General features: G+C 42.6%; 1 protein-coding gene across 1 annotated transcript; it reads left to right on the top strand.

Annotated features, from left to right (window-relative positions):
- The first annotated feature begins 248 nt into the window (after positions 1-248).
- Positions 249-3,598, top strand: sub1b (SUB1 regulator of transcription b). Its single transcript, XM_048242790.1, has 5 exons — positions 249-351; positions 1,185-1,254; positions 2,053-2,175; positions 2,440-2,548; positions 3,098-3,598. The coding sequence occupies exons 2-5, from the start codon at positions 1,186-1,188 to the stop codon at positions 3,175-3,177; spliced, it is 381 nt and encodes a 126-aa protein (XP_048098747.1). The 5' UTR covers positions 249-351; position 1,185; the 3' UTR covers positions 3,178-3,598.
- The last annotated feature ends 9,940 nt before the right edge of the window (positions 3,599-13,538 follow it).

Raw genomic sequence — 13,538 nt, 5'->3', positions numbered from 1 at the left:
TCCACTTTAACATAATCTCCTCTCTACAGTTAACTTACAGCACGTTTATGTTTGTAAAGCCATTGTTGTAGCAAAAGTCTCTATCTGTAGCCTACATTTAATTGAATTTCCCAGACATACATGTTTAATATTAACAATTCTTCTCACATACGCAAACTTTTAATGAGCACCGTAAACAATTAGAGGAAATTAGAGAAATCAGGCCGCAAGCTGGATCAGTTTGCATGTTTTAATAAACTTCAATACCCACAATGCAAAAGGCAACAAATTCTCTGGCGACAGCAGTCGCTTTCCTCCAGTTACTTCCTGTGCGCTTCAGTCAATCTATTGAGTCATAGCAAATCCATCCATGTAAGTTGAGTTTTTCCATTTTCTTTTATTTAATGCACTGTGTTCAAATCCCAGGGGTGAAAAACAAATCCACGGCTAAAAAAAAAGAAAACGTCAAAAGATGAAATACCTCTCGGGCTTTGTCTGGTTTTAATCTATGACTGCACCTAGCTTGATGCTGCTAGCCAGCCAGCCAGCCAGCAAACAATCTCGCAGGAGTTGGTTGAAAGGAAAGCATGGCTGCTAGCTAGCAATGTATTTCAATTGTACTGCAGTTAGAGAAGCCCAAGTAGCAATGATAAAAAAAAATGTTAATATTTCACATAGTAATTATAAAAGTTCACAGTGTAAAATATGTACATGACTATGAAGGAAATGTTAATAATGTTGCAAATAATAGCTGCTGAGTTAGCTTAGATAGCAGAGTCATGTATTCTTAACTAAACTTACTCGCAGTTAGGCTATCAGCAGGCATCCATTTTTATTTAAGAAGGTTTTTGATGAGCGCAGGCCCAAAATAAGGCAATTGCGTTCTGGTAGACATTTAAGGCAACCATTATTCTCTATCTACTAACATGAAGTTTGGTCAACATGACTTGTTAATTTATTGAATTGTGGACCGGTGTATTTAACAGCAAAGCAGGACTGATACGCATAGCTCAGAGACCAACCATGTTTTGCCTTTCTCACTGTAACAGAATAATACCAACGTGAATTATGTACTATATATGTCAAATATTGTATAAAAGATGGCAGAATGATGAGTGCCTAGGTCTTTTAATCAGCTCATGAGATATGATGTTTCACCATTGGGTGGCAGTGTTAGTCAAGTATTTGTGTTTCCTTCTGAACAGCATGCCCAAGTCAAAGGAGGTGCTGTCCACCACATCAGGAAGCGATTCAGACAGTGAAGTGGAGAAAAAGGTATTATTCTTGGGAGTTACATGCACAGTTCATATGCCTCAGTGGCTTGGCGAGGAATGTTTTAATTATTGCTTTTTATATGGTAAAAAAATGGTACTTGAAAAGTGCAATTCTGGTTTACTTTTTCTGGGTCATATAGAAATATGCATAATTCTCTGCAAAACCATCACAAGAGTAATGGAGTGTTTTTTTTAATGGCACTGTTTCTGAGCATTAAAACACACCCATGTTTTGGAAAAACAGGACCTGTTTAATCGTCTGGGAAGAGATTTTGCAATTGAAAAATTGACAGTTCATTTGTTGCAACTTGCAACCTGCACATGGTTGAAAACCCGTTGGGTGTTTATGTAACTGGAAGAGATAGCATCTAAAGGCAGCAAGCAAATGTGTTTACGTACTTGCACAACATTTACTGTGACAACCGCAATCACTTTTTCCGTTATTATTTTCTTCCATCAGGATGCAAGAGACAATATCCTCATTGAGAGCTTTAACACGCAACATGTCGTTATGTGCCGTTCAATAAAACAAGCATACAGGCGTAGCGCCTGTTGTCTACACATGTTTGCACCAGGACCATAAATCTTAGAATAGTTTCTTAGTCAAATTCTGAGAATCGCACACAGACTGGTGCGTATGGCCACCTTACTGAGGCGGCAGCCAGCCGAAAATGGATCCAAGGCAGGCACTTATTCATATTTTCCATGTTGCATGAGCTCTCTGGGAAGTTTTACCACCCACTGAGAGATGCCTGAGAGGCTGAGCCCATCTCCCCTCAACCCTGTGTGCTCTCCACAGGCAAAGAGAAAGAAGCCAAGTGTCCCTGAGAAACCTGCGAAGAAGCAGAAGAGTGGAGGAGAGACCTCCAAGGCCGGCGGCTCCTCAAGGGCTGATGGAAATAAAGACGACAACTTATTCCAGGTGCAATGCCTTTTTATTTATTTATATATTACCAGGTAAAGGTACACATTGGGGGAACTCCAGCGATTCCATTGTTTTTCACCTGTTTTGAAGTAAACAGAACTCTTTGAGGTTATAGATATAAAATAGGCACCTCAGAGATGCTTCACTCTTAACACTAAATTGTGGAATGAATCCATACCTTTATAGCCAGTTGATGTGTTTGCCCAGCATTATTTTTGCATTAAGTGTATGTATGTGTGTGTTTTCTTGTATCTGTTTCAGATTGGAAAGATGAGGTATGTCAGTGTCAGAGATTTTAAAGGCAAAGTCCTGATTGACGTTCGAGAGTACTGGATGGACCAAGCAGGTGAAATGAAACCTGGCAAAAAAGGTAGGTCAACTCCCTAATCCTGGCATTCCATTCTTATCATCAAAGATGGATTTGGACATAAAGAGTCTACAGTGCATTCACTGGTTTAACTTTTAAATGAAAATGTATTGAATCTTATTTAGCAACAAAGTCATTCTACCATAAGACTACCTTTGAAATGGCCAACCCTCTTCCAAAATGTGTTTTGATCAATTATGAAATTGTATTAATGCAGCATAGCAATCATTTGATATCACACCAGTAGCTATCAAAATGGCCTTTTAAGATGTGTGGACACTATTGGGTCTGTATCTCAACCCAATGGTTCCCGAGTTGAATCATCCACTGGTATGATGAATTGCTCTCACTCTGATTCTTTGTTTTGTCTAAGAGAGTTTTTTTCGTCCCACTAAAGAAGCAAACATGCTATGCTTAGGCTTCCAGCCGTTGACCCACCACCTCATTCAGCTCAGTGCAAAATTTCCATGATGATCGTGTTTGGTCCCTGTTTCCTTTATTTATGTCCCTGCAGTTCTGTTTGTTCCAACAAGTATGTTAAATTACCTTTAGGTATTTCCTTGAACCCAGAGCAGTGGAACCAGCTGAAGGAACAAATGTCTGACATCGATGATGCAATCAGAAGATTATAATGAGCTGTGTAACTGTGCAGAAAAGGTTGAACAAGTTTTTAAGAGGTTGCCTCCCAACTTTTGTAGGCACTTTGGTAATGGACCATTCTTACTTGTGCTGTAAGTTTGCACTAGCTTGTTGGAGTTAAATTTGTTTTCGTTTGTGATGTGACCTATTGGGTGTAAACCAGTTAAAAAAAAAACCTGTTCATTATGTCATGTACCTACGCTTGTCCCTCAAGAGTGTGTGTGTGTGCGCGCGCACGTGTGTGTGTGCGCTTTTGTGTGTTTGATCTGGATGTGGGGTTGTTTCTATTTCTTTTTTTTCTGATTATTATTTGATTTTGACTTGGACGATGGTGGATTCCTTTGTGTTCAGCTCCATGGTAATAAATGCCGTTTTGTGTGGCGGCTCCGTGAACGCTCTCACGGCTTCATCTCATTTCCTGCGTGTGTCTCTGACATTATCCTGTTTTGTGTCTAAAGTGTGCTGTCCGCAATTCAGAATCATTAAGTAAATCGGTGGTCTGATAGGGGTTTAATTCTCGACACTGAAAACCCTGGAGGCAGAGGGGGCATGGGGGCAGTTCCCGAGGAAACCACAGGCTTGCTGTTTAATTAAGAGTCTGATCTGGACCTGCACATTTAGGAAATAATAGGCTGATTGAAGTAGAATGGCCCTGATTAAAGGATAGAACTTGTACCACGTGGTGCTCTGTTGTTTGTGGCCTTGTTTGTGTCATTTGTACACTTATTTTTTTGTTTTAATTTTTTACTTTTTTACTTTAGGTTTATTCATATAATGGTGGGCGATATTAAAGGACTTTCCCTTGACGTGCAAGAGATTTAGACCAGACCTCAACAACAGCTCTGCCTGTCGAGTCCAGACTATTCATCTCGCAGCCAATTGCATTTGCTGTCAAAATTGAATCATGTTTTTTGCCGTAGCGCCTACACGTCCAGCACCAGTTGTGACTGAAGGGTTTCGTGTGACGTGCAAAACCAGACATCTGTGGTGTGTCTAGAACAGTTCCTTTGCCTTTGCCTGTAGTTGTCAAAAACTCATGGGTGAAAAATCAAAACGACACCATTTGTTACAGACGTCAAAACATTTTGTGTAGGTCTTTAGTGATGCAGTAGATGAGTACCAAGGACATGTTAGTTAAACCTTACATGTCTGACATTAAGAATGTTTAAAGTACTCTGCAAATGATAGAAATGAAAGCCTTTTTGAACATATTGCATTATTGCAGCTGTATCAAATCTATTTTATGCAGTTGTCCTTCCGGTACCATGCAAATATGCACATCTTATTTTATATTTAAGTTTAAATTATTAATACTTATTATATAATTATTAATTATTAATATCACCAACTAGGCAGCTTAAATCAAACCTTGTTACTATGGAGATGTGTAGTTGCTATGGATGTCTGCAAAAGGCAATTTACAGAGTGATGATCATGTGCTCTACTTTTATGGTCACAAAGAAGCAATTGCCAAATATACCCTGTACTGCTTGTCTCGTCTAAAGTGGTTATTTATATGTGAAGTTTGAAATCCCTACATACAGTGAAGCAAAGTTTTACTTGAGTTATTTGGTTGCCATGATTTCATGAGTGTTGGCCTCGTGTGTGACCCTTTTTAGGTTAATTATTGTAGGACTAGAGTTTGATATGTTCCAATACTTCTGTGTAGAGCATGAAGGCATCATAAGCCAGAAAATAACCAAAATGTGCATCACAAGATGGCGCTAATCGCTTATTTTTGTCTGTTGAATGTCAAAACATGTTTAATAGGAGCAACTACAATACCAAGACTAAAACAATTAAAGTCCACAGATTATAACATGCACCCAAATACACATACAGCTGTAAGCACATGCCTGTTACCTACACCTTTATAAAAAAAAAAATTATACTACTTTAAAAACAAATCAGCATGGACTGCATACAATTAGGTTATGTTTACCACTAGACCCTAATCTCTTACATTTCCCTATGTGCCTTGTCCTTTACAATCGAGAGCTTAGGTTTTAAGATTCTCTCAAGACGCAATGAAGAGCCAAGTCCCTTTGTTCTTATAATCTTGTCCTGTTTTCTCTATTTTGGTTGTTATAGCCATGTAGTTGTGTGTGGGCATGTGTTGCTTAATGGAATGGTATCCATTTCCTCTTGAAATACCCTGGTATAAACATCTATGCAAATATGCAAGGGTATGCTGTATGTTCTCTGACAGAAGTGTCTGTGAAGCCATTCCAAGGGGGTGGGGTGGAAGGAAGGGTCTGGCCCTCAAAATGATGGACGTTATGATGTGTGAAATCTGCCGTCTGTACATATCGTAATGAAAAGGAGATGTCCCGTGTTCTGCACGCAAACGCTTCCCTCTCACATCCGTCTCTTTGGAAAGGGATACTCCCTCACTGCTGGAAGTGGTTTGGAGTGTCTATGAGACCTGCACCTGGATGAGAGACAGGACCAGTCTGAACTATCCTCCGCCTCCTCAGGAAACCGAGCACAACCAAACACTTTGATGGTTTTATGATGGATTGGGGGATGCAGGGAGCATCCTGAATAAACGGTGGGTGGGAGATGATGGTGGAAGGACAAAAAAACAAAACAAAAATACAATAAAAGTGAGCAAATTTAGGGCGTTCTCCAATAGTCAAAGCCACCAATGCCTTCTGAAGCCCAAACCTCCAACATCTGCTTCCATTTGGAGTGTCTGAAACACGCCTCGTGCTCAAACGTCAACGTCTGTGGTTCTCCCTTAGAGCCGCGCTTGTCACTAGAACCTCTGGTGTTTTCGTTGCAGCAGCAGCAGCCCGTTGCGGTTCCGCCGAGTCCGGTTTCTGTTTATTTCTGCAAAGTGGGAACATTAAGAGGAATGCAGCTCATCCTTACGCCGCTCTCACGTCAAACTGTCTCGGGCTTTGACGAAGAAGAGGAGGTGTGAGAGGAGAACTAAGGGGGGAAAAAGCAAAAGCTGCACTGCTTTGATGGATGTCTGTGTGCAGTTGTTTTACTCCATGGTGGCTAATAGAAAGGATCCTGTTTCCTGGAAGGAATTTGGTCCTCCGTTGAGATGTGAAATACATATTGATTATGGGGCGCCTCGAGTTTCCTGTCCGTGACTGGGATGGTATTGGCTGAGAGCGTATATTGGTTAGGGTCTGGCCAATTTGTCTACACTCATATTATCTTTACAGTGGACAAATGATATCCAGAAGTGAGCAATCTAGGACCCACCTCCCACAGTTCACGCCAAATGAATTCATTCATCTTAAAACACACAAGGGAAGTGAGGTTGCTTAGACTACAACTGCATGATCCAATTACGAGTTAGGGGGATGGATTTAGTGGAACACCAAAATTCCACACAAATGGTTCCTCAGGTCTACTTGAGTGTAAAGCAGACTGAGTAACAGGACGCATATTTTTAAAATTACTGGGGTTGCGCTTGAAAATTAGTAATTTAGAAGGGAGATGTGACGCCAACCAAATGCAAGGCATTTCAAATAAATGCCAGGTTGGTGACCACCACAGCTGTGGATGGCAAGCTTGCAGACGGGGCTTGAAGATGTACTCTGGATGCTTGTCAGGTCAGATAAGCCTAACGGCCAGATCAAAACTGGCCCTCATCCACTATTGATGAACATCCTCCCCAAATACTGTCAAACACTCAGCCGAGGCCTTCTGATGAGATGCTGTTTGAGATTGCCTAACGACCTCACTACAAAGGGCCCTACAGACAGAACTCAGGAAGCATATGGAAGATTCTGTTTGATCAAACCTGGAGCTTCCCTCTGATCCAAACCAATGTTGAAATAGGAATCTGAAGTGAAACCATGACCTGTTAAAGGGGAGTGTCTGTGTCTGCATTGCTTTAAGTCTGGTATTCTTATTTGTCCGAGTCCTCGGCGGTGCCAGAGACTTCCACTGGGTGAATGAGTGTGGAATGCCTAGTGACAGGAAGCCCTGACCAGGTATCCATGTAACACCACTGTGTGGAATTCTTTCCATATCCAGTGCTGTGAGCTGTTTTTCTGACAAATTGTTGTGTCACTTTGATTTAGGTACTCCACTGCATGCTTCTCTATCAACACTGCCATGTGGGACAAAGGTTCATAACTTCTGCTGTTCTTATTATGGTTTGCAAATGAAATAACATTTCTGTATTTAAAGCACATGCTGGGTTTCTTTTGCCCTGGAGTTACATGCACAAGCATACACACACACACACACACACACACACGTATATATCCATACACATACAAACACAGAGCGACATGTCAGTGTTGCTGCACTGCTGCTCTGCGTAACACAGGGCCCCGAGTCGAAACAGCACATGTGGTGATTCTCACGTTGGGGGATTTTCGCAGTCGGCATGGCGCGGTGCCGCAGGCGAGGTGAGTGCTGTGAATCTCTCCCCTCTCTCCCGCTCGCTCTCTCACTCACTCTCTCTCTCTCCCTCTCTCTGCCCGCAGCTGTTTGCGTTGGCCGGGATGGCTATGGAATGCAGTGGCTTGTTGATAGCTACTCCCCCCCCCCCCCCTCAGCTGGGGCAGGGCTGCCTCGTCGCACTCGCTGCGCAGCCCCGCCGAGCTGAGACTGCTCAGGGTCATCTGGAGGTGCCCTCAACCTGCCTCCAAAACACACCCCCACCGAACGCACCCCGCCCCACCTCAACCCTCGCCACCCTCCCTCGACTGTCCGCGGTGGGGCTGTAAATCTGCCCAAACAAGCCCCCTCTTGCCGTACGCCGCATGAACAGTGATCATTCACGCCGATAGTGGACGGCTTGTTCGGCACCACACCTCCACGTCCCCGCGCCACTCACCCCTTCACCCCGTCTCGACGAGCCGGCCGAGAGGCGTTCTCTCAGACCTCGCTACGCACTCAGGCATTTAGGAAAGTGTTCGTCTGCCTCAGGGGCTGGAGATGGATTTGGGGGGGGGGGTATAGGGGATAGGTAGGGGTGGGTGGCAAAGTTGTGGAGGGGAGGTGGGGGGGTTATCAACTAACGAGCCAAGGTTTTCCTCAGAGTCCAGCTCAGTGGATTTCACAGTGGGACAGTGTGTGTGTACTGGCTAAGCCACCACGCCGGGGGTGATGCTGTGCTGTGCTGTGCTGCGTTGTGGGCCTCGCATATCTCAATGTCTCTCCCCAGATGATGAGGCATCTGAAGTGAGCCATTATGCAACCAGCCCCAACAGTGCCGTCGGAGTCGGAACGACTCGCAGAGCAGAACAGAGTTGCCTCCGTGCCACGGATCCCCCCAGGATGCAATTAAAGGAGTCATGCTTGTAAATATTTATAATTCTTTGCCACTGTGGTCCAAAGTGAAAAAGGTAATTCCTGATACAAGTCTCGGCTCTGGCTCGGGAGCGCTTCGGTGCCAGAGATTTGCAGTCAAGCGGTCATTAATCAGCTGGATAACGCCACAGTTTTTCATATTTAATCGTATCCTCTGTCATCACACTGTATTTAACAGTGGAAGATTGCATTATGGAGCAATTGTTGGCGCTAAATATTTTAAAGCACATAAACAGAACCGAGCATTGACCCTCCCCCCTGCTGTGACTACGAAAATAAATTATATCACGTCTTTTGTTTAATCACCATGTAATAGCGGGAAATGAATTCTCCCTCGCATGCGTCTTGTCCTCCACTGGACTCCATGTCGTGTCTGGGGGAAAATCCACCGTGGTTCATGGAAAAACAGAAAGTTTGGAATGAGGCGGTCATTAAATATTCATGGTCGTGTTACCTCTGTTTTGGCTGTTAGAGGTTATGTCAAATCTGTGAGAGCGTGAGGGTTTTCCACTCGGCCCGCTCTATTCTCCCCAGTTCAGGAGACTGCAGCTGCCCCTTAGCTCAACACAATCTACGGAAATTCTTGGGACATTGTGAATACAAACCCAAAGTTGTTATGTGGTCCATTCTGACCGTGGGTCCTGTATTTTGTTCTCAGTCACCTAAACATCAAGGCCTTTCTAACATTCTTTTTTTTTGTTGAGAAAATAGTTTGTCAAAAGTAAATTGGAAGAATTTTCCACTGTGTCTTCAGTGATGAGAAACAAACCCTTTTGAAGTATTTTATTGACAACCACCTCACAGCACACCCGCAGTCTCCTCATGCAACATGTGCACTGAAGGCAGACAAGGGCACACAATGGCATGCTAAGATACAACATTTAAACAAACCAAGATTTGTGAACTTTAAAAAAAAAAAAAGATCTCTGACGTACAACTGTCTGCCACACACACGCAAAGTCAACATGTAGTGTTTCTCTTCGGTAGGGGAAAAAAGGCTTGAGACAGGGCTGAGTAGAGGATGTTTGAACAGTGATGGCCCTGTTGCTTTGTAGCAGGACTAGGCACTATCTGTTCCCCAAACCCTCCTCCTCAGAGACAATGGTGGGAAAATCTGGGATGTGTCTGTGCTCCATCTGTCTGTCTGTCTGTCTGTCTGTCTGTCTGTCTGTTTGTCTGTCACGTCACTTAGAAAGTGTTTCCAAAGCGTTTGAATCACTCAATTTTTTTAAGCTTTGTAGGAGTTCTTAAATCTGTAAAACTTTGTCAAATCTGTTAAGCTCAACCTATTTAAAAAAATGTGGACGAGTTCATTCAGTGACCGTGCAGTTTACTTTCCCAGATGACTTCTCCTGGTTCTTGTCATCTGATTGCACTTAGGTCATGGTTTCTGGGAGTTGAGGGCCGTAATGGCCTTGTACGAACCTGCAGAGAAATGCAGCCTGTCCAATGGCTTAAGCTGACGAACGGCGCAAGCAAGCGGTGTGCAACGATGGCTATACTTGTACCCTCACGCTGGGCGATTGAACCATTTGCTGAGAGATTGCCCAAGGCAAGCATCCTCGACACTAATTAAGTCACAAGCCCTATTTAATGTTTCTCTCTTTTTTTTTCGCGAGACTTCACATTTCCATTTCCTTTAAAATGTTTAATAAATGGAATATTTTGGACTAAAACGCACCCTTAATGACGTGGAGGGATTTTTAATGTGCTCCCACGGGGACTCGAGCCTGTGTCTGCACTCGGGAGGTGAAGGGAGGTTTAGTGGAATGTCTGCAGCACAATTTGGAGTAATAATGTGGGTTTGTATTATTATTTTGTTCCGAAAATCATTACTTTTACGGTGTCACATTCTTCGTTTTATTTGGCAAATGGCGAGCTTATAGAATAACTCCTGAGGAATTTTCCTTTGTGCAAATCAATACAGTCCTGTCACATCTATGGTTACAATTAAGTCATCACTGATTGATGGCACTGTGGAACAGGGACCAGCACTGTAAGTGTTTTATAGGAAATATCAAACGCTGGATCAGCCTGGCCACTTTTAAACCATGTCCATAAATGAAACAGTGACAGGGGTATTTTCCTTCAGCTGCCTGCCGAAGCTCCATTCATCATAATATCAAGGACAGCAGTCAAGAGTATAGGGCTTTTATGAATGTCAGAAAGGTGTGGAAATGCCACTTTAAGATAAGGGCTTATGTGTGTGTGTGTGTGTGTGTGTGTGTGTGTGTGTGTGTGTGTGTGTGTGTGTGTGTGTGTATGTGCTAGTGTTGCCTTGACTCCCAGGCCTAGGGCATTATAACCTCCCCCACCCACCCCCCAATGTGGACTCTGGGTCCTATTAACCTGTCCCCGAGAGTTTGTTTTTACATGCCTGTGTGTGTGTGCTGCCATGGCCCCCTTTTTAAAAGCTGGGAGGAATGTTGCCAAATGAGTTACACCACGAAGGAGATTGCTCCAGGAGGAAGAGGAAAGACACAACAGGGGGTGTCTGCCGTACAACAAGGCAAAACACCCAACTCTGTTAGGGGCACGTCCAAATATGCGCTCTGTAAGTGTTAAATATTTGCAAAGCATGAAACCTGACTCTTTAAAACATTGCTGGCTCTGCCCCCCCCCCCCCACACACACACACACCCTCCCTATCACACACAGACACACACTCATTCCTACCCCCAGTACCTGTCACTGATGCTTGCATTCCTCTCGCAACAGGACACAACGGTTATGTTTTTTTTTTTTTTTTTTTAAGAGAGGTATATGTGGACCCTGGGCGGTTTCACATTCTGTGCTGCTAGTTTCTGGTCTGGGCCACAGATACAACAAGCCAGTGTCAGTTAGCGGGAAAAGCCCATCACCAACTGATTTTCAGCTGAACAGTTCTGTGTTTGCAAACTTAAACAGAGCACTGAGTGATTTTGCACCAACGTTTAGCATCTAATAAAGATTCCCCTCCCAAGGTTCAGGTCATTTATTATTATTATTTTTTGTTTTTATTTCACAAACATTATTAATTAGTGCTTTATTTAATTATATACCACAAATGCACCATAGGCCACTTCTGCAGTGACAGACAAAGTTCAGTGACTTCAAAAATGATCTTTTGACATTTCCCTGAGCCAAGAAAAGTTAGGAAATGTAAAACAGACAAATGTCTGCATAAACCATGCAAGCTTTCTAGTATCAGTCTCTTGCTGGTCACTTGCATTGCTAAAGCCAAGCACTCTGTGAATTTCAAAGGCCAATCATTACATCTCGGAGGAAATTGTTCCAGGGAGGATGTTATGACAGCCCTAACATGTTTGTTGCAGACCCAAGAGTTGAGATGACATGGAGGAGATAGAGAGCTGTTGCGTTTAACTTCAGGATTCCCACAGGACAGATTAGGTCTTAATCTTATCATCACTTTGGCATGTGTTCTTCCTCTGGACTTTCACTGTTGTTTTGTGTTTTTTTTTTCCCCTCTTCTGTTGGCAATTCCCCACACATCCACAGGTATAATAGAAAGACAGGTTCTTTCACCATGATTCTTGCTAAGCATTGTGTATGCATTATGTTCTATACAGTACATTGTATAGCCTTTGGTGGAACTACACAGAAAAATAAAGTTTGATGTGTCTATGTCAAAGTTCAGCTAAATTGATCTAAATACCCCCAGAGTGTAGCACTGTAGCTGTCTGGCTGCTCTAGCTGCTGGCTGCAGCAACTCGAGCTAGGTAGCAATGACTTTTCATTTTTTTTTCAGTACTCTGTGACCTCGAGAAACAGATTTATGTGAAAAATTGCCGTAATTCTCCTTTAAGTCAAAACTTCAAAACAATCTTCACACATACACCATCTTTGGCCTCTGTCAGTGAATGTCCTCTGCGCCAGGCTTTTTATACTAACATTTTTGTATTCCCACCAAATTTGATCCAAGCTTGGCATATGACATATAATAGTACAGCTACAAACAACTGAAATATGTATGTGAAAGAAATGTTTACAGAGGAACTGAGCAGGCGAGAGTATGTGTGGTGGGGGGAGGTTATCTGAATAATTTATCATATTTTGTGTTGTGCCTGTGTTCATTTGACATGATATAGACTGTAGATGACAGCTGTTGATTGATTAATTATTGATGGGATCGTGCATAATGTATTTTACCCAGCACATCTATTAAAACAACATCTTTGCATCCATTTTTATAAACTCTGCTTTTATGTTTTGTTTGATGATATCATCTGTACATGTTGTCAGTATGAACAGTTTTGTTTTGAGATCATCTGTACATGTTGTCAGTATGAACAGTTTACTGGTTGGTAATGTGAAAACTATCTCTTGAGACGTCTTTCACTTTTATGTTACTTGTACATGTTGTGTACATTTTGTCCTCACTCTCCTTTCCCTTTTTCATCTGATTTCATTTAAGTCCTCACCGAAGCAGTTGATAAGAGCTGACACCCTTTGACCTTGTCTGTTAAAAGCATAGAACACAGCTGTTACGCCTTTGATTTGCCTCTTGAGTTTCAAAACAAGAGGAGGTGAACCTGAAGAGGAAACTCTGAAGGACCGATTGGGTTCACGCTATCTGACAGAAATCACATGACAGGCCTGTGAGGGTTATCTGAGAACAGACTGAAGACTCATAACCCCCTAAATGTACAATGCTGAATACGCTCTGATCAAAGAAATAAAAAAAAAACACGTTTTGTACTCTTTAAGCACTTTATTCCATTCATACTTGAAGACTTTCATGATCTCTTCCATTCTTTAATTCTTTTTACTACCCGCATACTCAGTGAATCAGTGAATCTAAGAACAAGCTATCGTGTATGCACCCTTAGTGAAGTCAGATCCATTAGGCTGTTGACTCAAGAGACAACGATGTTGTTCCATCATGGCAACATACTGTTTGTTTCGCCCTCATGTGAAAACTATCCTACCAGCTTCTGTTGAAACATCTGTAACACCTTTAGTCCAACCAAGCAGACACACAACCCAATGACTTTGTTTCCACATGCAGTGTTGCTGTAATTCAATATTATTTTGTCACACTGCAGTGTCAGTTCCATGATGGGTTTTG

Source organism: Alosa alosa, chromosome 5 (genome assembly GCF_017589495.1).
Source record: "Alosa alosa isolate M-15738 ecotype Scorff River chromosome 5, AALO_Geno_1.1, whole genome shotgun sequence".
Lineage (NCBI taxonomy): Eukaryota > Metazoa > Chordata > Actinopteri > Clupeiformes > Clupeidae > Alosa > Alosa alosa.
The sequence above is the reverse complement of the archived record's forward strand: the minus strand, read 5'-3'. Positions and strand labels throughout refer to the sequence as shown.